Source organism: Crocodylus siamensis, chromosome 9 (assembly GCF_052110815.1).
Source record: "Crocodylus siamensis isolate JL-2025a chromosome 9, ASM5211081v1, whole genome shotgun sequence".
NCBI lineage: Eukaryota > Metazoa > Chordata > Crocodylia > Crocodylidae > Crocodylus > Crocodylus siamensis.
The window spans coordinates 54,532,215-54,554,580 of record NC_143403.1 but is presented as its reverse complement, the minus strand read 5'-3'; the positions used below and the strand labels follow the sequence as shown (position 1 = coordinate 54,554,580).

The window sequence follows — 22,366 nt, the reverse complement described above, 5'->3', positions numbered from 1 at the left end:
TTTAGTGTTCTAGTTGCACTATAACGTGTGTTCTAAGAGGATAGTTATATTTACTTTGAGAAGTATAGTTCGGAGTTTCTCAAATTTTGTGCAATTATAAGCTTATGCTAATGTTGCAGGTCATACATCTTTGTTTTTAATATATATATTGCTAATAAAGCCTTTCAGCAATTCAAAAAACACAACATTTCCCAGGCTTAACCTAAGAAATGATCTGTTTCTTGGACTAATGATCTGTCTTTCTTATTGCTCCTTGCTTTAATTTGGCAATTGTTGTGTGGAAAATGCTTTCAGAGACTTTAAGTCTACAGACCTTGTTGTAAACACTTGTGTAATCTGTATGCTGCTGGGACTGCCAGTGGTAATTTGTCAGTGTTTATTTGCAGCAGGTTATAACTAAGCCCTGTCAGGAGTAAATCATCTTTTTTTTAAACAACTGCTTGTTTTAGTAGCAAAAACTTAATTATTTTTTCTAAGTTAACATTAACATTCACATTTAGAAAGTTAGAAGTTTCCAGGAAAACATTTTAAAAGACTATACAAATGCAGTTTAATAAATACTTAAGTTATTATTGAACAAATATAATAAATGGTACTTGGGGGTACGTCTGCTTTGCAATCAGGAAGTGAGATTTAAACACTTGTGCATCAAGGAGTTTCAATCTTGTTGATCTGTTTACTACCTCTCCTGAGAGGGAAACTAGAACCCAGAGCTCTTGGGAAGCACACATAAGTGACTGAGGAAGCTTGAGAGTTGTTCTGGTTTCTGGACAACTGGACTGCAATCTCACATATCACAGCATGGATCAGACAGGGAGTCTACATATTGGAAGCTGACATTGGAGGCAAAGATAAAACATGCACATTGCTCTTGTCCAGACTCTACTCTCTTAAAAGCACACAGGATCCAAAAGTTGTAACCAAACCCAACCAGGGATCCTGGTTTTCTCTGATTAAAAAAAAACAACCAATTTTTGGGTTAAAGAAGTAACCCAAAATCCACATTTTCCCGTGATTAAAATGAAATGCTACGAATACATAGCTATATATGGTGTTTCATTTTGATCATAGAAAAATGTGGATTTTGGATTTTTTTTTAAACCTGAAAATTGGGGATTTTTTTTAAATCAGAGAAGACCAGGAACCCAGGTTATAACAGTTTAGTGATGATATATTAGCAGAACTCAGCCAGAGGTGTTACAACTTTCTACTTCTATGTTTGAGATGGGAAGGAAATAGATTATTTTAAATGAATGCATATATTCATTCCTACAGTGGCATTATAATCATTTCCCTATTGTTTTCTATTCCATTCTTGACGCATTCTTAATGTTTTGTTTGTTAACCTTATGTTAAGATGATAACATTAGAAGCAAGTGTCAATGTTATACAAACAGAGTAATATATTCCTTCTTCTGAACCCTTGGGATTGCTGCCAATTATGCGCTTAACCTTGTTGCTGCTAGTGCTGCTCAATAAATCCCTCATCTTTCTACCTGTGACTCTGAAATGGTCACTTTCTGTCACATTTTTACCTTGTATGAGTAAGATCTTTACTGAGAGTCCTCAGATTCTTTTCTAGTTGCTTGAATGGAGCAGGTTTCTTCAGACTTTCCTGTGGAGCAGACTGAAGATAATGAAAAGGAAAAAAAATTGTGTTAGTGAAAATATTTCATTATGACTGGACAGAAGTGGCATCCAATGTTGAGGATGCATGCTAGTTTCCATTCTAACCTTCTGCTTTTAATCACTAATACTATATGAAATCCTTACCTGACATCTGACAGGCTACATTTCTGTCTGTCATATTCTTAAAGTGTACATAAAATAATTAATATGTTTTCCCCATTACAAGGCAAAAAAAAGTTCTCGCAACATTTTTGACTAACTCTACAGTTAAAGTTATAGATCAGAGGTGAGCAAAATACAGCCCGTGGTCCAGATCCAGCCTGCCAGGCAATTCCATCTGGCCTGTGGGGCCCCTCTGTAAGCCCTGGCCATGGGGTGCCCCTCTGCAAGCCAGTGCCTCTGTACAGGACGTACAGCTCTGGTTGCTAAACAAACAACCCCCACTCCAGCCTGGCCTGACCCCGCCCCCCCCCAGTCCTGAGCTAAGGGGTGTTAGAGACACCCCATGGCTGTTCCAGGCCTCCTTGCCCGCAAGCATGGACATTCAGGTAAGTGCCCCAACAGGCCAGGGCCAGGGCCAGGGCCAGGGCCTCCCACTGGGGTAAAGGGGGTGGGAGAGTGTGGAACCGTGTGCTGTGGGGCCAAGCTGGGCTGGCGCCCCATGCTGCAAGAGCGCAGGAGCTGCACGCTATGGGGCTGGGTTGGGCTGGTCACACTTGCTGCCACCACGTGCAGCTGGGGACTGGGATGGGAATGCAGCAGCTGTGAGTTATACCACCACATGCAGCTCCAGGGACTCGCACACTCCACAGACTCTGAGGACCTCCCTGCTGCACACACATACCTACATACCCCACCCTCCACCATAACCTCAAGCACATCCACACTCTTCCATAGCTCCCCCATACCCCACCATAATCCCCTACACACCCACAGACGCCCATGATCACCTCTTGGCCAAACTGCCCAGTTGTGGCCTTGGCTCCACCACGATCCGCTGGCTGGGAAATTGGCTTCGTGGTCGGACCCAGAGGGTTGTGATTGATGGCAGTCACTCATCATGGTGCCCTGTGACCAGTGGGGTCCCTCAAGGCTCTGTCCTGGGACCCATACTGTTCAACATCTTCATTAACGATGTGGACATTGGAGTCAGGAGTGGACTGGCCAAGTTCGCCGATGACACCAAACTTTGGGGCAAAGCATCCACGCCAGAAGATAGGCGGGTGATCCAGGCTGACCTGGACAAGCTCAGCAAATGGGCAGACGAGAACCTCATGGTGTTTAACACCGAAAAATGCAAGGTTCTCCACCTTGGGAGGAAAAACCTGCAGCACCCGTATAGGCTCGGCAGTGCTACGTTGGTTAGCACTACAGAAGAAAAAGACTTGGGGGTCATCATTGACCACAAGATGAACATGAGCCTGCAATGCGATGCTGTGGCTAGTAAAGCAACCAAAATGCTGGCGCGCATCCATAGATGCTTCTCGAGCAAATCCCGGGACGTCATTCTCCCCTTGTACTCGGCCTTGGTGAGGCCGCAGCTGGAGTACTGCATCCAGTTTTGGGCTCCACACTTCAAAAAGGATGTGGAGAAGCTTGAGAGAGTCCAGAGGAAAGCCACGTGCATGATCAGAGGTCAGGAAAACAGATCTTACGATGACAGGCTGAGAGCCATGGGACTCTTTAGCCTGGAAAAGCGCAGGCTCAGGGGTGATCTGATGGCCACCTATAAATTTATCAGGGGTGACCACCAGGATCTGGGGGAACGTCTGTTCACCAGAGCACCCCGAGGGATGACGAGGTCGAACAGTCACAAACTCCCGCAAGACCGTTTCAGGCTGGACATAAGGAAGAATTTCTTTACTGTCCGAGCCCCCAAGGTCTGGAACGGTCTGCCAGCGGAGGTGGTTCAAGCACCTACATTGAACACCTTCAAGAGTAAATTGGATGCTTATCTTGCTGGGATCCTATGACCCCAGCTGACTTCCTGCCCTTTGGGCAGGGGGCTGGACTCGATGATCTCCCGAGGTCCCTTCCAGCCCTAATGTCTATGAAATCTATGAAAAATATCCCCCCCACACACTCCTACCCTCCACCATACAACACCTACCCTAACCCTCCCTCCCACACCCCACTGACCACACCCATACCTCCCCACACACACACACACACACACTTCCCAACCACCCCCTACAAACACTCCCTTACCCCCGCCACACAATATACAAGAATAACACTGTATTTTGAGCTATTATGCAATCACTCCTAACACATCTAACAAATGCACATAAATCCTTGCGGCCTGTAACAGGGGGTTCTTAGGGCTGATTCGCCTTTGCTCCACCCACCTGTTTCTGGGCCAACCGCCTGCCTTCTCACCTGCCATGCCCTGTTGTTAATTGGTTAATGATCTTAATTAGGTGGGAGGCTGCCTGTTTCTTGCTCTGATGCCAGGGGGCACTATCTGCGGCTCTGTACCTCCCCTACACTGCAGCCCATGCCTCGCAGATGGCATCTGCTGATGTTAATCTCGCCGGCCACACACTGGGCCCCAGACTTCTCTAATCAGGACCCCTCTGAGATCCCTCCATTTCAGCAGCCTACCCCACCTTCATTCAGGCTATCTAGCTCCCTGAAACTGTTTTCCCCTCTCGGGTGGCACCCCCCAGGACCTTTGGCCTCACCTCCAAGGCCGGTCAGAAACCCCAGGCCCTCTTAGCTCCGGGCATCCCTCACAGTGGGCCCCTGGCCCTTTTGACCGTTCTGGTCCTGGCCCCAGCATTGACCAGTCAAGGGTAATCTCTCTATCAGGTCTGAGTCTCTAGCTCCACTCTCTCCCCTGGGGTCTGCCCTTTGGGCCTTAGTAGCAGGTGACCCACCCAGTCCTGGAAGCTGGGGTTAAGGCACCCCAACCCGCTTTTCATTGGGGTGGTAACTGGCCTGGCATTTGCTGAGGGCTCCCACACCACTGAGAGCCCCACCAGGCCACCCACTCCTGGCAGGGTGTAGTTTTAGGTCATGCCCAGGACTAGGAGCCTCCAAGACATCCCCTACAGCTCCTCCCTTACCTCCATGATGATACCAGTGGCCAGGCAGCGTTGCTACCTGGCCTGCCAGCAGGGAACAGATCTATTTATATAGGCAGCCAGGGATCTAAAATAGCTACCACAATCAAGCACCTGCTGGCTGCTTGGCTCTGATCTTAAAGTGGCAGGCACCAACAGTGCCCTGCCACACAGCCCTTGACAGCTCACCAAAACTCATTAAGTGGCCTTCCAGCTGAAATAATTGACAACCCTTGATATAGAAGATAAAAAGTTCATATGTGTCATGGAACTAACTCTCACTTAAAAGTAGTATCTTTGAGCGTTCCAGAGAAAATCTATTTTTATTTCACTGTTAACATCCTTTTAAAATTATATGCTATGCACATGCATTACTTTTTGCATCTTTTTTGTTAAGCTTGTAACACATGTAATGAAAGCAGGGCTCACTGTGCATGAATGCATGAGTAAATTTGTGGTTCACTGCAATGTATAATATGGGTGTCCCTGGACAGAGACAAAGGGTATATCTACATAGTACAATGCAGTGCCTTGCAGATACAGCTTCTTGTACATAAGCTGGCTCAGATCTCTGCATGGCACTACATTGTGTTATGCAGAAATACCCAAAGCATACATGGGAATTGGCTGCAGACCTATGCATCTCCTAAAGTCCTGCAGAGGTGCGCAGGAGAGAGATTATTCTAGGGTTGATTGCATAGGAACAAAAGGGATTTCTTTACTATGCTCCTTAGAAAGTATGCAGTAGGAGATTTTCTTCCTTGCACACACTAAAGGTTTGCAGGAAAAAAAAAAAAATGCATAATTTAAGAGGAAGGTTTTAGCTCCTATCTCAGTCTCTCTGTACCAAGCAAAACACATTGCATCAGTACAGAGAGGCCAGCCGATGCTTTTTATGAACAGCAGCGTTTATAAGTGATTCTAAACTAGACATCTGACACTCTCATAAAACTTTTATAATTTCAAAGATATGCTTTTTGGAATCTTATTTGTTGTTTGTTTTAAACAGTAAGGGCTAACCTTTTTAGCAGGCATGCTACAAATTAGCTCTATGAACTCCCTGAGTGTCACTGATCCCTTTATGCTGCTCTGCTTTCTGTACCCTGCCCTATCTGCCACTTCAAAAATCCCCAGAGTCTATACCAATCTGGCCATGGGACAAAACTCCTTCCTGACCCCAAATATGGTAACTAGTTTGAACCTGAACAGAGAGGCAAGACCTGTTAGCCAGGAACCTCCATCTTCAAGTTCCCAGTATGCCAAAAGCCACAGATAGGGGATGCCCATTAGGGCTGTGTGAAACAGCAGAGTTCTGTTTTGACTGCCATTTTAGCAGGACAGTGTTTTGTTCTGAGTTTCATTTCATTTTAAAGCACTGCTCTGTTTTGTTTCGTTGAAACAGTTTCACTGTATCAATGCTATTTTGATGTTTTGCCCATAAGCAATAATGGGGAATCATGAAACTGCCTATAACATTGTCATTTTTTGGCAGATTTGAATGAAAACAGCAGGGATGGTAGCTCCTTCTGAAGACATGAAGCCTGCCAGGTTTCAAGGAGATACATGTGGGGGTTTCTGAGAAACTGCACCTCAAGCTGTCTGCCTCCTTGATTTGGGTAGGTCCCTAATAAAGAGCCATGAAGTCAATCGAGCTCCTTAGCACTGCCTGATTACAAATGCAGCTGCCCCTGCCAAGCAGCTGGTTTTAAATTTTGAGTGAATCAGGAATCAAAGGAAGGTGCAAGTGCATAAGGGCACCCTTCTCCCCCTCAGATCTGCCCCTGCACACAACACTTTCTCTTCGTTACTTTTATACTGAGGCAAAATCATGATCAAATCATCCTCCATTCTCCATAGCACATTCAGTTTTGTGCTAAACAGAAGGGAGATTTAGCAGATTTAAACCAAGGAAAAGGTTAACACACACTGAAAAAAAGGAGCTTATTGATGGATTGTAAAATCCAAATGTGGAGAGTGAAATGTACTTTAGAATGGTCAATGCAGTAACCAGCTTCCAAGGTTTTCTTTAAATTGATAGCACTCGAACTGTTTCAGCGTAGATAGTCACAAACTATACTGTAATTCTGCACACTTATATGACAGGACTAAGTACTCGCCAACTAGAACATATGCTTGGGTGATCTTGGATGAATTACAGCAGCGGGCTTGCCACAGTAATTGTTCTGTGCTTAGCAGGAGGCGGCATTTGAGTGAAATATTTCTAAGACCTTCAATATTTAAAATAATGGATTTGGGTCACTTTGGGTAAAGGCTGAAAAAAATCTGTCTATAGGCTAGATATTCAGCAGGTATAAATCTGTGTATCTCTACTGACCTTAGAAGAGCAACACCAAAATGGACCCGTACAAAAATCTGGCTCTAGAGATTTCTGAATGAATGGTGCTCACAGGTGCTTGAAAATCAGTATAAATCAATGTAAAGAAATGAAAAGCATAATTTTAATGTGTTATCCATTTCTGAGCTGATCTCAACATAGCTTAAGTGTCTGCCTTTTGAAACATGTACATTTAAATTAACACAATGGAATAACACTAATATTGCTAAGCTTGCAACAGTTCTCTTAGCAAAGTAGGACTTGATTCTGTAGTCGTTTCTTAGGCAATCTTTCTGCTGACTTCAGTGAGAGTTTAAGAACAGGAGAACTGGGGTTTGGAATGTTTATCAGGCGGCAAAAAATGGTTTCTTAACACACTTTCAAATTGGTCTCAAAATCGAAAGCATCAACATAATATCATTCTGTACAGTAGAGAGTCAAGCCATGATTCATATATGCAAGTATCTAAACAAGTGAGAGAAGTCCTTCCGTCTAAAGCTAACCATTTGCTTAAGTGTCTTGTTAGATTAATTGTTTTAGCGAGTAATTTAAACTCACCTTTGGCTTGGGGGAATCCTTTGTAGTAGTCATCTCTTCCTGAGGAACATAGACATCTTCTTTTGTTGGTTCCTAGAAAGCGAGTCAAAAGCATGTAATCATATTATGCTGCAGGTTGTAAAAATCAGGGTAGTAAAGGACAACAGTTACAATACACTTGTGCAAGTCAGTTTTCTTGTGCTAAATTTATACATATTCATAATAAGCATAAATGATAGCTAATTTTCATATGGAGAAAGACAATCCAGTTGAATAATTTCGGCATACATAAACATATTATTTATGTCATCTACAAACACCATTCAGAATGCAAGCACATTTAAATTACTATGCTTGAGTGCTTACAGTGTTTAAAGAATAAACTTTCTCATGGAACATTGTTAGCTGGTCCAACTGCATCTAACCCAAAAGAAAAATCCAATTTCTAAAACTTGGACCAGGAATGTACTTACTTGTAACTGTTCTTTTCTGAAGATATACATTGTGACAGATCATTATTCTTGGGTATGTGTTTTTTGCACACAACTAATGTAGACTCATGCCAACCCTGAAGTGGAATATAGGCAGATGTTCCTGTCTCCAAACACCAGTTTATTTCTAAGTTCTACCAGATGCTGCTGCCAGTTTCTGGCAGAGCCGGGTACAGGGGAGTCCCAGAGCTGCTCCTGCCCCACTCCAGCTGCAGCTGCCTGGGGTGTCAGGCTCAGCAGAGGATAGCAGCAATGGAGGACATGTTTCCGTTTCCTGCACCTGCTCCCTGCCGCCCCCACCCCTCCATGTCCCCTGCTAGACAGGAACAAGTGCTGGAAGGGGGAACCTGCCTGCTGCCACCTCTGTCTCCAGCTTTTGCAGGCATGAGGGAAACCCTGGAGCCACTCCTGTCCCACTCCAGCTGGGGGGCCATGGGGAGCAGTTGCACAAGGAGCTGACTTGGGCAGGGACAGCAGTGGCTGTGAGGGGGCTTGTCCTACTAGCACATACTTCCAAGCAGCCCGGGACACCTGTGGGGGAGTGGCAGATAGGGAACGGGTGCCAAAAAGGGGAATCTGCGTACCACTGCCATTGTCCCCAGGTGACCCTGGCATCCTGAGTGGCTGGTCCCCACAGCCCCTGGCTGCAGTGAGTTAGGAGCAGATCTGGGGCTCCCCCCACCCCCAGGTCAGTGGGGGACAATGGTAGCAGCAGTAGCAGTGGGTGAGTTCTCCTTAACCTTTGTGTGTCTGTTGCCTGCCTTGCTCCGCCAGTGTCCCCTGCCAGCCCACCTTGCTCCCATCCCCCACAGTCTGAAGAGTAGTGTCCAATCATTAATTTAACAAATGTATTAATAAATGAATGTAATTAAATAAACAATAACATATTATTTGCTTCGGGAAGTTTCTCCTGGTTGCCGATGAGGTGATCACTTTCTAAATGCATTTATTTTTAAAAACTAGATATATGAATACTAAATAATCTATGCAATTCTACTTACGTCTATAAAATGGGTTTTCAAAACTGTCATGATTTTGGAAATTAATTTTGATCCAGTCCTTGCTGGATTTTGATTTTGGAATCAAAACCTGTAGGACAAAGCATTGCCTATCCAAATTCAACCTAATTTTTTTCAGTTTCTAATGCATCTAGGCTGGTAAAATTATAGTTGTAAGCCTGAACTTCCGCATGTACAATCCTGTATATATGTGCTTTAGGGTATGTTAGATACAAATAAGTATTCTGTTGTGTCATTCTACCAGACAAGGTAGGACCTACTAGTTCCCATTTACAAAGATAAAATGTAGAGTGGCTCTGAGTGAGTAGAGGATTAAGCTAGCTGGGGGGAACCCTAGAAATTGCCAGGGAACTCAGATTAAGGTTTGTGGCAGCCCAGTGGGGGGTGCTCCTGTGCTAAGCCTCCCAACTTACTGCACCTACCAAGCTCCAAGTGCCTCCCTGGGGGTGCCTTATGTCTGGCTGACCCTCTTCCTGGAGCTCATCCACAAGCCTGGGAGTAACGCAGTCCCCACTCAAGAGTCTCAGTTTGTTAGTGGCTCTGTGCTTCTTGAGGTTAATAAAGCTCTACAGGCTTTATAGATTGGACGGGTACTCAACCCACTGCAAGAGCTTGGGGTGCTTCCCTTAGTCTGAAGCACAAATAGTGGTCTCCCTTAGTCAGCTGGACCAAGGGGACCCCAAGGCATAATCTAGACCTTCTCCCAATAAGCCTTCCATGCCAGGTACAGTGGACAGCTTTATTGATTACAAGGAGTAGGTTTGGAATAGGGTACAGCAAAATCAGAGAAATACCTTACAGCAAACTGTGTGGCTGGGTAGCCTTTGATCACACATCTGAGTTACTGCAAGATATATACAGGCAGTCCTTGGACTTACGACACAATTGGTTCCTGAAAACCGCATTTTAAGTTGAAATGTTGTAACTCGGAACCAATTTTCTCATAAGAAACAATGTTATAAATGGGGATTGATTCCTGAACCAAGGCCCGATACCCTATTTTCACCAAAAATACCTCGGAATGTTGTACTCAGTCAATCACAGGTGAGTAATATAGCTATTTATATTAATGTATTTATATCACAAATAGCAATCATATTGATTTGGAGGGACTTCTTTGAGGTGACTTTGCTGGACTTTTTGAAGGGTTCTTGGCTGGAGTCTTCTCAGGAGACTTGGCTGCAAGTTTTTTCTAGAGTCGTGTCTGCTTTCTTAAAGAAAGCGTCCAAGCAAGTTTGGACAGATATTCTCCAGGGAGATGAGCGACACAGCGAACTTGTTCGCTGGCATGGCTTCGCTGGCATCGGATCAAGCTTTGTAAGTTGAAACTGAAGTCATAAAGTTGAAACAAGGTGTCAGTTTATAAATGTAAGTGCAAAACATTGTAACTCAAAGCATTTTAAGTCGAGGACTGCCTGTATCTCGTCAGGTTTGTAGGTTCTCACAAGCATCATCTAGAGGCTGATAGAGCTTTCCTCTGGAGGCAGGCAGTTCATAGTGTGTCCATATATTTCGAGAGAGAGAGAGAGAGAGCTGCAGATGTTCAGCTGCTCTGTGTCTTCATCAGGGCTGCCTTCCCCCCCGCCCCCGCAGCGCTCTTGGCTTATATAGACCTTCTGACCTCATTTACCTGATCCAATAAAAGCCATCAGATTTTGGCTGCCAGCCAACCTTTGAAATGCATCACTGGTTACCCGGCAGAGGGACAGGGTCATTCACCTCTCCTCCCAGCCTGATACCTGTAGCTTCTCATATCCACAGGAACAGGTTTCTCCCTCCCTCAGGAATGTATCCAGCTCAGGTTATACTCCAGGGTTACCTGAAGCACATGGGGACGGGGCTGCCTGGCCATATTGAGATGGCATTCTGCCACAAGGTTTATGCTTGTTCTTCAAGAGAAAAGAGACTGAAGTCAGGAATGCAGCAGAGTTGCATATTAAGAAGAAGAATCCAATTTGTGTACACATGATGTTTCAAGAATAAGGTGAGAAGTGTCCACTCAAAAAATATTTGAGTTATTTTAATGTTCATCCTCCAGTTTTCTTTCCCTCACCTTCTGATATCTCTTCTATTTGTCTTACTCTTTTACTGTGATTTTCTTCCCTTCTCAGGATCTTAGTTCCATTCTATTAAGGTTTTTTATACTATTTTTATTACTAGAGTATCTGAGACCATTCTTGCCTGGCTCCTACCACTAGATCTTTCCCAGGACAAGTTGCAGTGATGCTACAAGCCATGTTCTCACTTTTGCTCTCTCTCTCAAATACTCATGATGAGCAGCACAACACAACTACTGTATTAACTCACATACCTGATGACCCTGAATATAAGATAACCCCCCAATAAATTACTGTAATTTTCCATGTATGGAATCTAATTATTTGTGGATCATCTTAAATTTGTCCCTCCCCCTCTCCCAACTGCTGTAGATGGTAGGGAAAGATGTGATGAGGGAGGTAGTAATGGGGCAGGTGGTAAGGCACAGACACTGGGGGAAGCAGTAAGGGAGCATGTGGTAGGGCAGGTATGGGGGGCAGTAATGGGAGGCAGGTGGTAGGGGGTAGGCAGTGAGAGGCAGGCAGCTTGAGCTTGCCCCCTGCTGCCTGTCTCCCAGCCAACCGCACTTAGCCCCCATTGTGCCTGCCCCCCCATAGCCTCAGGTTGCCCCTAGTCCCCTTTTTCCTGTTCCCTGCTCCTCCCCTCTCCATGCTGCTTCTGTCACTTGCAGCCTCAGGTCCCTGCCCCCCTTTCTTCCATCTGCCCCCCACCCCACCTGGCCTTCAACACCCCTCCCTGCCCTTACCTTTGCTCTGCATGGGCAAGCTCTATCCCTGCTCCAGCCCAGGACATGGAGCATGGAGCTCCAGTCTACCCCATAGCAGTGATATGGAGCTGGCACTGCTGTTTCAGCCCAACCCTGTAGCCGCAGTGGCAGGGTGTTAGCACCGATGCTATGGGGCTGGGCTGGAACAGCAGTGTTAGCTCCATGCCACTGCTATAGAGCCAGGCTGGAGCCATGCTCCATGCCCCTGCCTGCCGCAGGGGCAGAGCTTGCTGGTTTGGAGCAAAGGTAAGGAGGAGTGTGGCAGAGAGGGAGAGAGATGGGGGAGCGGTGTGGCCAGAAGGAAATACTGGGGGCTGGGAGGAATGGCAGGGCATGCAGAGGCAGCTGGGGGAGACAGGTGGCAGCTATGGCTCTGGCTCCAGCTTCAGCCCCAACTCTGGGCTTGGGCCAGAGCCTCAGCAGTTGCTGCCCCTCTCCTCCTCCTCATGCTTGACATTAAGGCAAGGGGCTTTTCCCCCCATGTTAAATAGGGGGGAAAACCTTGTCTTCTAATCAAGTAAATATGATATTTAGTGTAATGGTAACAGAATAAAGATGGGGTTTTTTCTTATGTTCCACTTCCTTATCACGCAATATCAGACTAGAACACAATCAGGCCTTAAAACAGGCCACATATAGCTGCAACTCCATCATATATCAACACGATTGTTTTTAATTTGCAGTGCTAGATATTAGAAAAAATGAAGGAAAACAATACTAGTCTGTTGTATCCATTAAACTCAACAAAATCTTATTGAAATGATCCAAATCATTTTTATAACATTACATGCAAGATTCATGAGAGGTTTGTGTTTAACGTTTCTGAATCAATGGGATTTTTCATCCTTTTAAAAATGAAAGGGGCAGTTCTAGTGATCATTTCCGATTTTCAGTATTACAGGAACAGCAAGACACAACATCACACAGCTGGGTATGCTTCAAGCACTGGTATGTTTACAACTATCAAACTTCATATATTATTATATGAAACATGAACCAAAGTGAGATTGCATGGGAAATCATCCAAACTGTTTCCAGGAGGATGATTAAGGTTTGTCATTTGTGTTATACCCTAGCAGCTCTGGATATAAAAGAACTACAGAAAAGCTACAGTAGGGGGAGCTAGATGCTACCTGATTGACTACAGTTATTTTCTTGCAAACCTAAATCTAAAAGCTTACAAGCCTTGCAAATAAGGCTGTACCACCCATGTCTGTCCTGGGGCATTCTATGCATGTCTGCTGTATCATTAAATCCCACCAGTCTTCCTTTCTGAGGAAATGGATATATTATTTTGAGTAGCCCTTTCACGTGTTCCTCGAGCTCCCCGGTGCTGTGGCAGATGCTCTGACTTCATTCTTAACATGTCCCAACTATTTTTCTTTTTTTGGAATAACTTTTGAATTTATGCTACCTCCATCACAGAACACCCCTTAGCCGTATGACTGAGCTGGTAAGCCAGAAGCAAATACAGTATCAACCTGGTGAAATAACTCTTAATCATATAAATAACTGTAATTAGGTCTTGTGAAACGCTTGGTGTTCAGGTGGTTAGTTGGGTTTGGGTTGCCTAAAGCTATCTTCTGGACTGAATTCTGACTGTTGTGTTTTATAGGCAGTATTCAAGTGGAGTCCCAGTGTGGTACTCAAGAGCTTTTATTTTATTTCACTTTTTTACAGCAAGTGCTTAGTACTGGCCTTTTCTTTCATTAGAACAAGGAAATATGAAACAGACATGAGGACTGAAGGAGAATTGGCAATTAAACACAAAGATTCCCAGTCAAAAGGCTTCATTAAGAATGTGAGGACTGTAATATTAACCCTATGCTTAAAGAAGCATTAATAAAGTGCTGCAACTTTAAAGAAACAAAAGCTCTACACAAACGAAAAACTCTCAGATATTGGCCAAATATTGTGATTCATTAAAGCTATCTTGCACTGCTCTGGTGATGCATGGCATTGTAAATTGGCCACTTGAGGATTCCCTTTGCCAAGGGGAACCCTTGAGTATTGTGCAGCTGTTGCAACAGCTACTGTTCCATGATTCCCCATCTGTGGCTGCAAAGGGACCAAGGAACCAAAAGAAGAACATGGAGCAAGAGAAAGATTGGTCTTGTGGGTGGGGCATACAAATAAAATTCAGGATATGCGGGCTCAGTTTCTAGCTTAGACACAGACTTCCTCTGTGATCCTAAGCAAATCATTTAGGATCTAATCCAAATCCCACAGATTTAATGGGAGTTCTTCCATTGCTTAATATTTCTGTGCCTCTACTCTCCAACTGTAAAATGGAAATAATACTTCTCTGTTTACACTTCATCTGCACAGGAGTTTTTACAAATAAATTTGTTACTTTTTATGAAACATTTTGATGCAACGGTGAGGGAGGCCACATGTGTAGAAAGAGAGCAGCCACAATCTTGGTGTTTTTGTATTTAAACAAGCTCAAATAACCTGCTATTGTTTATAAACTTGATTTTCCTCTGCTTATTATAGTCCTCATCGAGTTTTTTTTATTTCCTTGTCTCCAGTGACTAGTGACCTAAATTTGTTACAGGTTTTTGAATATTTGGGTCAAATTAATTTTTGATGTAACTCCATTAACTTCAGTGGAATTGCTGCAAGCTTGTCTTTGGCCCTCATAGTTAACTTTCCTATTAAATATTTTCATAAAGTGACATGAAATGCATGCACATTTCTATATACTGTATACTTCATACACGCACATATACACCTCCCCCTCTATTTATGCATTTTATATTCCTGTGTTTTGTTTTTCTTTCATTTTTATTGTCATTGGGCCACCTACCAGAAGTTTTAGCTTTATGCAACTCCAGATATCTACTATTCGTTATTTGGAAATATGTGTGTGATCAATGAAAATGTATCCATGCTTGGTTAGTATTTTTACATACTCTCCACCGTTGAAGTAAACATCACAAATATGCTCCCCCTCATCTTCTGGTGTTTTAAATGAAGACATTTTGGTTATCCATTAGTGCATTCTAATTATGGGCAACTGGTGCCTCCTGGTTCTGGGTGGCACCAGCAGCTGATTGCCTATGGCTGTTGTGCCGGTGGCAAACTGGCAGTGCTGTCGGTGCTTCTGGGAGGGGGCACTGGCCGGTGCTCCCCACTCCCCGGTTGGCGAGGGCCAATTTCGGGGGAGAGAGGCATGTGCCTCCCCTACGCATTGGCTATAATTCTAACAGAAATTTTTGTAATCCTTGTTGATAAGAAAAAAAGGTCTTCCTTCAAAGACTTATTCTTCTGGCTCTTGCTGTACTATAAGGTAGTCTAGGAAATAGTTGAAGAGCTCCACTCAAGGATATGCAAATAGTTTTCAAAACTGACAGTTTTCCCCCCAGTGCTATACAGAAATACCAACCTCCTTCCCCCCTCCCCAGAACCACAGTTCATGAACCAAGGCAGGAATTCCTAATAAAATTATTAGATCAACATCTTCTAGAGCACAGAGTCTCTATTCAAGTGAAAAACAACAACAGAAAGAAAAAGAAAAAGAACAGGCTATTCTGTTTCATTTCAGAGTGAGAACAAAACTAATTTGAGAAGGGGTGGGAGAAGAGTTACTAGCCTCAGGAAATTCAAGGAAATGCAATTGAGAAAGAATTATCTCTTTAATTACTTTCGACCAAATCAATAAAAACTGCAGAATAAAGAAGTACCACGACTGCCACATGAGAGAGGACAAAGCACAGCAAAGTTGAAGATGACCACAAAACTAAACAAGAGACATTCTGGGACGAATCAAAGCTCATTTCTCTCACCGAGCGGAAAGGTACTAGGCGAATACACAGTCAACATATGGAACAAGCTAATGGCTATTTCTGACCGCCACTCTGTACTGAAAAGTGTTGAGTGTATGCTGCAGTATTTGTATATGAAAGAAAAATTATATATTATTTGCCTATTTTGTCAGCCTTGGGGGAAAAATAAACAAGCCAAGGTGATTTATTTTTTTCCTATTGATCTTCAAAATTTTTTCCATACCTATTCTGTGGCTGGGAAGGAAAAGTGAGAATAATATTCTGACTGTAAGTTTAATATGGCATGGCACCTATCCTTGTAAATGTATTAGAGAGGCAGGGCAAGATGCCACCTCTCCTGTGGCACTATTCCCAGATGTGAGTAGCAATAATCAAGCCTGGAGTTTACCAAAGTGTACATCAGCACAGCGACCTCCATACTTGATGGGGTGGCACACATTTTGCTGGTTAATCACAGATGAAGGAGTATTTTTTGCTGCATCCAATAGAAATGGAGATTCCAAACGGACCCCAGGGCTCTTTCTCTCTGTAACTCCATCCTCATAGTTATTCAGCAGTTCACAGTCTTTAATATATTTATATTCACTACACTGCTAGGAGGTAGTAAAGTGCTATTATCCCCATTTTCTACATGGAGAATTGGGGCACAAGACTGATTTTCCTAGGATCACGGAAGTCTGGGGCAAAACAAAAAACCCGAAACTTGGTCTCTCAAGCCACAGACTTGCATACTAGCCACTGGGACATCTCCTGCAGGGCGAGTTAATTTCAGAGGAGATACCACAAACAATGGGAAAGATTAAAAGAAGATAAGCAGTTCTCTGGACTGCTTCTCCCTTGACAGCAATGTCTCAGTCTTGTCTAGATTCATATTTCCACAGTTCTTCATGTAATTTTGAAATTTTGCCTAGACTCTGAGAAGTCTGAAAGTCCTCTTTATATTCAGTAGCTACCACACACGTACTATTGAGATTTCAGCCTGCTTTATCTCATCAGCTCCCCCATGGGTCCTGAAAACTCCTGAGATAATGTATCTTGTGCACTCCATCCCTGGATCAGACAGCATCTGAATTAGCTCCTCTGGAAAGCGTGTGCTGTCTTGACATTTAAATATTAGCAGGATGATCTGATTATTCTTGTCTGTAGACTCATTAATTAAGAGAACACACCCAAAGAAGTTTGATTCTTGTGTGACCACTTCTTGCATTTGAGGCTCCAAGAGAATGAAAAAGCTATTCCAGCTCCAACTTTATATTCCCTGGATCTGAGAATCCTGATGTGAACCAACACTGATTGTGTAGTATGAGTCAGGTTGCTGTGATGCAGAGCAGATCAGAAAACTCACTATCAGTGAGATAGATCATGGCTGATAAAAAGTTATTAACCACAGAACTTGTATTGATATAGTCCTGTTTGCTTTTGACCCATGTTAAATACATTACACTAGATCTGGTGTTGCTGTAGTAATTTTTCTAGGTAGCAACTGGTGTTGTCTGTTTATTTTTTGCTCCAATGGCTTGTCTCCAGCAGGTATGAAGGTCAGTAATCACCGATCACTGTGGTAGTGATCTACAGTGGCATGTCTGCTCCACACTGTAGAGTTGAGTAGGTATCAAGAGTGCTTAGCACTCCAGATGTGGTCCTGTGCTGTAAAAAGAGGCAAAAATAATGATGGTGCATTCATGAACAATGAAATTAGGGCTGAGAAGGGATTTTTGTTTGTTTTTTTAAAGCATAGGTATTAGGAAGTTTGTAGCAGGTCGGGGAATTGTAGCCTGCTTTGAAGTCGGGGTTACCCAGTGGAGGAAACAGGAGAGAATGACGTACTCTTAACAACCAGCCCATGCCCTCACAAAGAGATAATTGAATCAAATATCAACAATGCACTAGACAAGGTGAAAACAGGGGCTGGCAGATAAAACACACTTGGCCTTCTTTCTGAACAAATAACGGTCATGTTAGCTGGATGAAAACTTTTGAATGTTCCAAATTGACCATTTTTCCCCCCAAAAGTTTAAAATTGCAACAATTGTTTTCCAAATTGGTCCATGAACATTTGTTTGTATGTTAAGCCAGCTCTATTTAACATGCAGTTATTCTAAAAATAATAATTCCTTTATAGCGTAATACCATCAGATGACCCAGAAGAATCTTGGGGAAAAAATGGAAGTTACTCTTTCACCTATAATGGAGTAAAGCTTCAAATGGCAATCTAGGCCAGACAACAGCAATGGAATATGCTGCAGACTGTGTAGCTTTAGAGGGAACAAATTGACTTTTAAGACTTTCACTCCATGTAAGTTGCCATGGTCTAGACCTTAGTGAGTGAACATATTCTGGATCAAAGCCATCAACTTAAAAGACAATCACTTCCTAGCCTTCATGTTGAGATGCATTTTCAGGGAGATAGTAGGGGCAAACTTTTACTGTTGCTGTTTGTTCTGTGGATAAATGGAGTGCTTCAGTCTGTAAGACCGTTAAACTGATATCTTTCATAAGATCTAAATTCATTTTAAGTTACAACAACAAAGAAAACACATTAAAAATGCAACATGACAAGCTTCTTGCTGTAATTTTCTCACACAGCAGCTGCTCCAATATGTTAGTTGCACAGAACGAAAGAGCTGGCTGTACTTTCTAAAGGACTTTATTTCAAATAAGCCGGTTCTTAAAGGTCCCTTGATCTTAAGCAAGAAAGTCTTTTTAAGTAGGCATAAGGATGTAGGGAAGGAGTGGAAATATGGGTAGATTCAATAGCTAATTAGGGTGAAACTCAGACACTGTTCTTGGAAGGAATTATGGATACATAAGCAAATCTTGCTTTGCTTTGTAAACACAGCTTAGTATGGATCAGTCACTAAAGCTTATAACTGAAGCTCTGTGAAGTAATTACTTTCATAGCTTTATAAAAGCCCCTTTACGTAACACAAGCTGAAAAAAGCATAACCTTTACGGTGGTTTCAACAGTTTTTGTATAGGCCACTTTCACTGGTATCTCTGGACACCAGAAGACTGATTACAATCTATTACATCCACCTGAGAATGTTTGAAAATAATTCAATGAAAATTTATTTGACTCAAATTGCAGGATGTATGATTTCTGATTATATGAGACAGCTTTATCGCTACTTAGTACTGATTTTGTAATATCTGATGAGATGCAGGCAATTCTTTTTTTTAGTATTATATTCTTTTATTTCTTTTAGTTCTTTTATTTTTGCAGTTCACCAGTAGAGCCGGTACTAATATAAAGGGGCTGTCTCAATGGGGACTCCCAGGGAAAGTATAAAAGAACTTAAACGGTGTGAAGTCAATGTGTATAGGATAAAATATATTAGAACCCCACCCCACCATAGATACTACTATTTAGGACCAAAATAGCCTTTGGGGACACTAGTGCATTTTAATGTTTTATACCCAACTCCACACCCTTCTTGATTCACTTTAACTTCCCTGAGGGTGCTCACGTGAACAGATCCTAAGGCAATCTGATTCAAGTTGTGGGGATATTTAATATGAACAATCATTTGTTGGGCACCTTACAGAGATGTAAGTAGCACTGAAATAAGGATGGGCAGGGACCAAGTTGTCCCTGAAAAGAGTTGAGTGATCTGAAGGCTACTTGCTGTTATTCAGTTAGGTGAACTATGTTGTTTGTGGATAGCTTCTAGTGAAGCTCAGGAACTTCAGTGTGAGACAAGTATCTATATTCATGCAAAATCTGGCCCTAGATGTGACGCAAAGTAGGTTACACTCATATTCCTGCAGCAGGCATCAGGCAGCTTGTGTGGGTCAAATGAAAAGATGCAATTGCTTCTATCCCCAGCACCTGAAACCTCTTCATACTGTTCTCATTTGAGAATGTATGTCCTTTTACCATATTTTCCACCATTCTTTGGAAATACTAACTTCTTCCTTCTAGAAGCAAGCTATTCTGGGATGAATTTTATTAGTATTTTTTTGATTCAGAGGGCATCTATACATGTGTTCCAGGGTGGAGGGGCAGATGTGCTTTAGTGGCTCCAAGAGCTTCTCCAATTAAAGCACCTGAAGCTTTACATAAATTTGGCATCCCACACTTCAAAGTAGTGGTGAGGGAGCTTGAACTGAAGCTCCTTGGACAAGCTTTAGTTAAAGGGCCCCCACCACCTTTTTGAAGTGTGGGGATGCTGAATAGATGTGATGCAGAGGCTGCTGAAGTGCATTAATTAACACTTTCCAGCAGACTTGATTAATTAAGTGAGCTCCAACATATGCTAATTAGCATCAGATTAGCACATGTATAAGGTACCAGAAGGTAACTTGAGCAGAATCTTTGTATCTATCCTTAAGCTTGGCTTTGCTTCTTGATCTATTAAAGGGTATGCACAAACATTTGAGGAGGCTAGGGGGAGGTTGGATTGAGTTAAAATGGCCACTTGATCTAGAGTAAGTGGGGATGGGGGGGATGAGTGGGGGGTTGGGGGGGACAAGCTGGCTGCAAGGGGTGATCAGGTGGACAAGTTGGAGTCTGTGGGAGGTTGGTGGGGTCCAGCAGGGTTTAACAGGATCAAGTAGTAGGTTCCACAGGGGGGGAGAGGGGGGAGGGGAGGAAGCGCTCTCCCCCACCTCTTGGGACCAGGGGTTACGTTTAGCCCCATGACACCACCCCACCCCGAGATGAACACCACCTCCCACCCTGAAAACCTACCCTGCTCCCTTCCCCCCACCCTGACATTCTTCCTTGGCTCCTGACACTGGCAGCAGCTTGTAGGATGGGAGTTTGGCAGGCTCGGGGAAGCTGGCTGGTCTGTGGGACTATGAGGGGAGCAGGGTTCTCCATCTGGGGGAGGGTCTGGGGCCCTAAAAATAGTCTGGGGGTGGGTTAGGAAAGCACAGCCCTGGGCTGGGACCAGCAGCTCCCTGGGCTGGCCCTGCACTGGGACCTGTATAGAAGTTCACTTATATTGGTCTCACAGGACCCAAACTAACTTAGGCTAACTCAGAGATACACTTAACTTAGATCAGGTTGGCCATTTTTAGATTGATTAACTGTCCTGAACTTCTGTACAGTTTGCATTTAGATCCATCTACCTAGGGCTCCAAGTGTAAGGTCCATACCCAGGTGAACTAAAGTATATTTTTAATGCAATCTAACCTCTTCCTAAGCTCTTCAAACAACTGTATGTACCCAAAGAATATGGACATTTGTAAACCACTTGTGCAGCAAAACTGAGAAAAGTTTACTGCATAAGAAAAAAGGTTTATTAACAATAGATTGCTCTATTTAGAGAGATCCATCTTGGGGGTCTTCCATTTGCAGAATTAAAATAAGACTGTCAGTGATGGACTATTCATAAGTGTCATATCTGATTCTGATTGCACTCTCAGTCCTTGCAAATTGCAATAAGGAAATGTAAGGGCTAACCGAACAACTAATAAAGTAATCTTGCCCTGGCCTCCATAATCCACAGCGTTTTTTTAGATATTTTTCTTGTCACAATTTTAATTTTGCATAAATTAGGGTGGACAACTTGTTAGACATATCAAAACATGATTGTCACTCATCTTCTCTATTATGTAGAGCTCAATTTTTAATGAAAATCAGTAGCCTTAAAGAACAAAATTTGAGTAATTATTCCTCTAAAGATTTGTATATTGGCTATGTTTTCTAGTTTTAAGCAAACATTTTGAACAAGATTTCTTATGCTGGACATTGGGATTTGGTCCTATGAGGAACCTGGTTAGTTTTTCTGAAGCCAGAGTTTGTATGTAGTCAATGGTACATTATATTCCACGCTAAGACCTATTAATGAAAGAGATTCTCTCTCAGTCTATTGATTTCTGAAATGTTTTGTTTCATTTTTCTTACATTACTGAGTCATCATCCTGGATTTTTCCCACCAAATGGTGATAGCATGAAATAAAACTAATGTGGACTATGCTACAATGTATTTTAGAGGCTTTAACTTAGTAAGTCATGTTGCATTTGTTTCTGGATAAATCGTGCTTGTTTTTGTGGACAAAAATATCCTGAGATTGGCATGACATCACCCTTCTAATTAGGGTTTAGTGAGTGGCTGAATGAAGCATTGCTTTTCTGCCTTTGATGCAGTCCCACAAGCCCAGGATAATTGTATAGATGTACTTTGCAATATCTTGGGGTAAACTGTTACTACAGCTCTTATTCACAGAACGTTTTTTTTTATTTATCCCAGGACTAGGGACATGGACATCTGTACAACTTCACTTTGCCTGGGGACAAAATGGTTTATCCTGGAATAAATGTAATGTCTGTTTGCAGCCTAAAGGACTGTGGTGGAATCATGAAGTCCTGAAAAGACTGCCAACAAAATTAGGTTAATATAAATGTAGCAGGTTAGTAAAAGGCATGGCCAGAGCTAATTATATATTTTATTTTGCTGTAGCTGATATAATGTTTCCTGGAAAGTGCTCCCAGAGAATTCAGTTAAATGAATAGAAAAAAAATTTGCTAAGGCCCAGTTGCAGGGGACAAGTACCTTTGTTCTGCATACCTCATTTGTTGTGAAATAGTAAAGCCCCGCTGTTGGCCCTAATCAGCTCAAAAGCCAATTTTAACTTAGTTGCAGGGCTGAGGAACCACACCAGTTCAGGAAGAAATTTCTGGTGAATAAATAGGAGCCTAGTTTGTAAACATGTAGAGAGGATGTTATCAAA

General features: G+C 42.9%; 1 protein-coding gene across 1 annotated transcript in view; it reads right to left on the bottom strand.

Moving 5' to 3' along the window:
* CCDC60 (coiled-coil domain containing 60) overlaps positions 1-22,366 on the bottom strand; it is a 151,423-nt gene that overhangs the window by 80,505 nt on the left and 48,552 nt on the right. Inside the window, exons 2-3 of the mRNA XM_090062608.1 lie at positions 7,588-7,659; positions 1,536-1,627 (exon numbers count right to left, since the gene is read on the bottom strand). Coding sequence (XP_089918734.1) covers positions 1,536-1,627; positions 7,588-7,659 — 164 coding nt within the window. The remainder of the gene's footprint in view (positions 1-1,535; positions 1,628-7,587; positions 7,660-22,366) is intronic.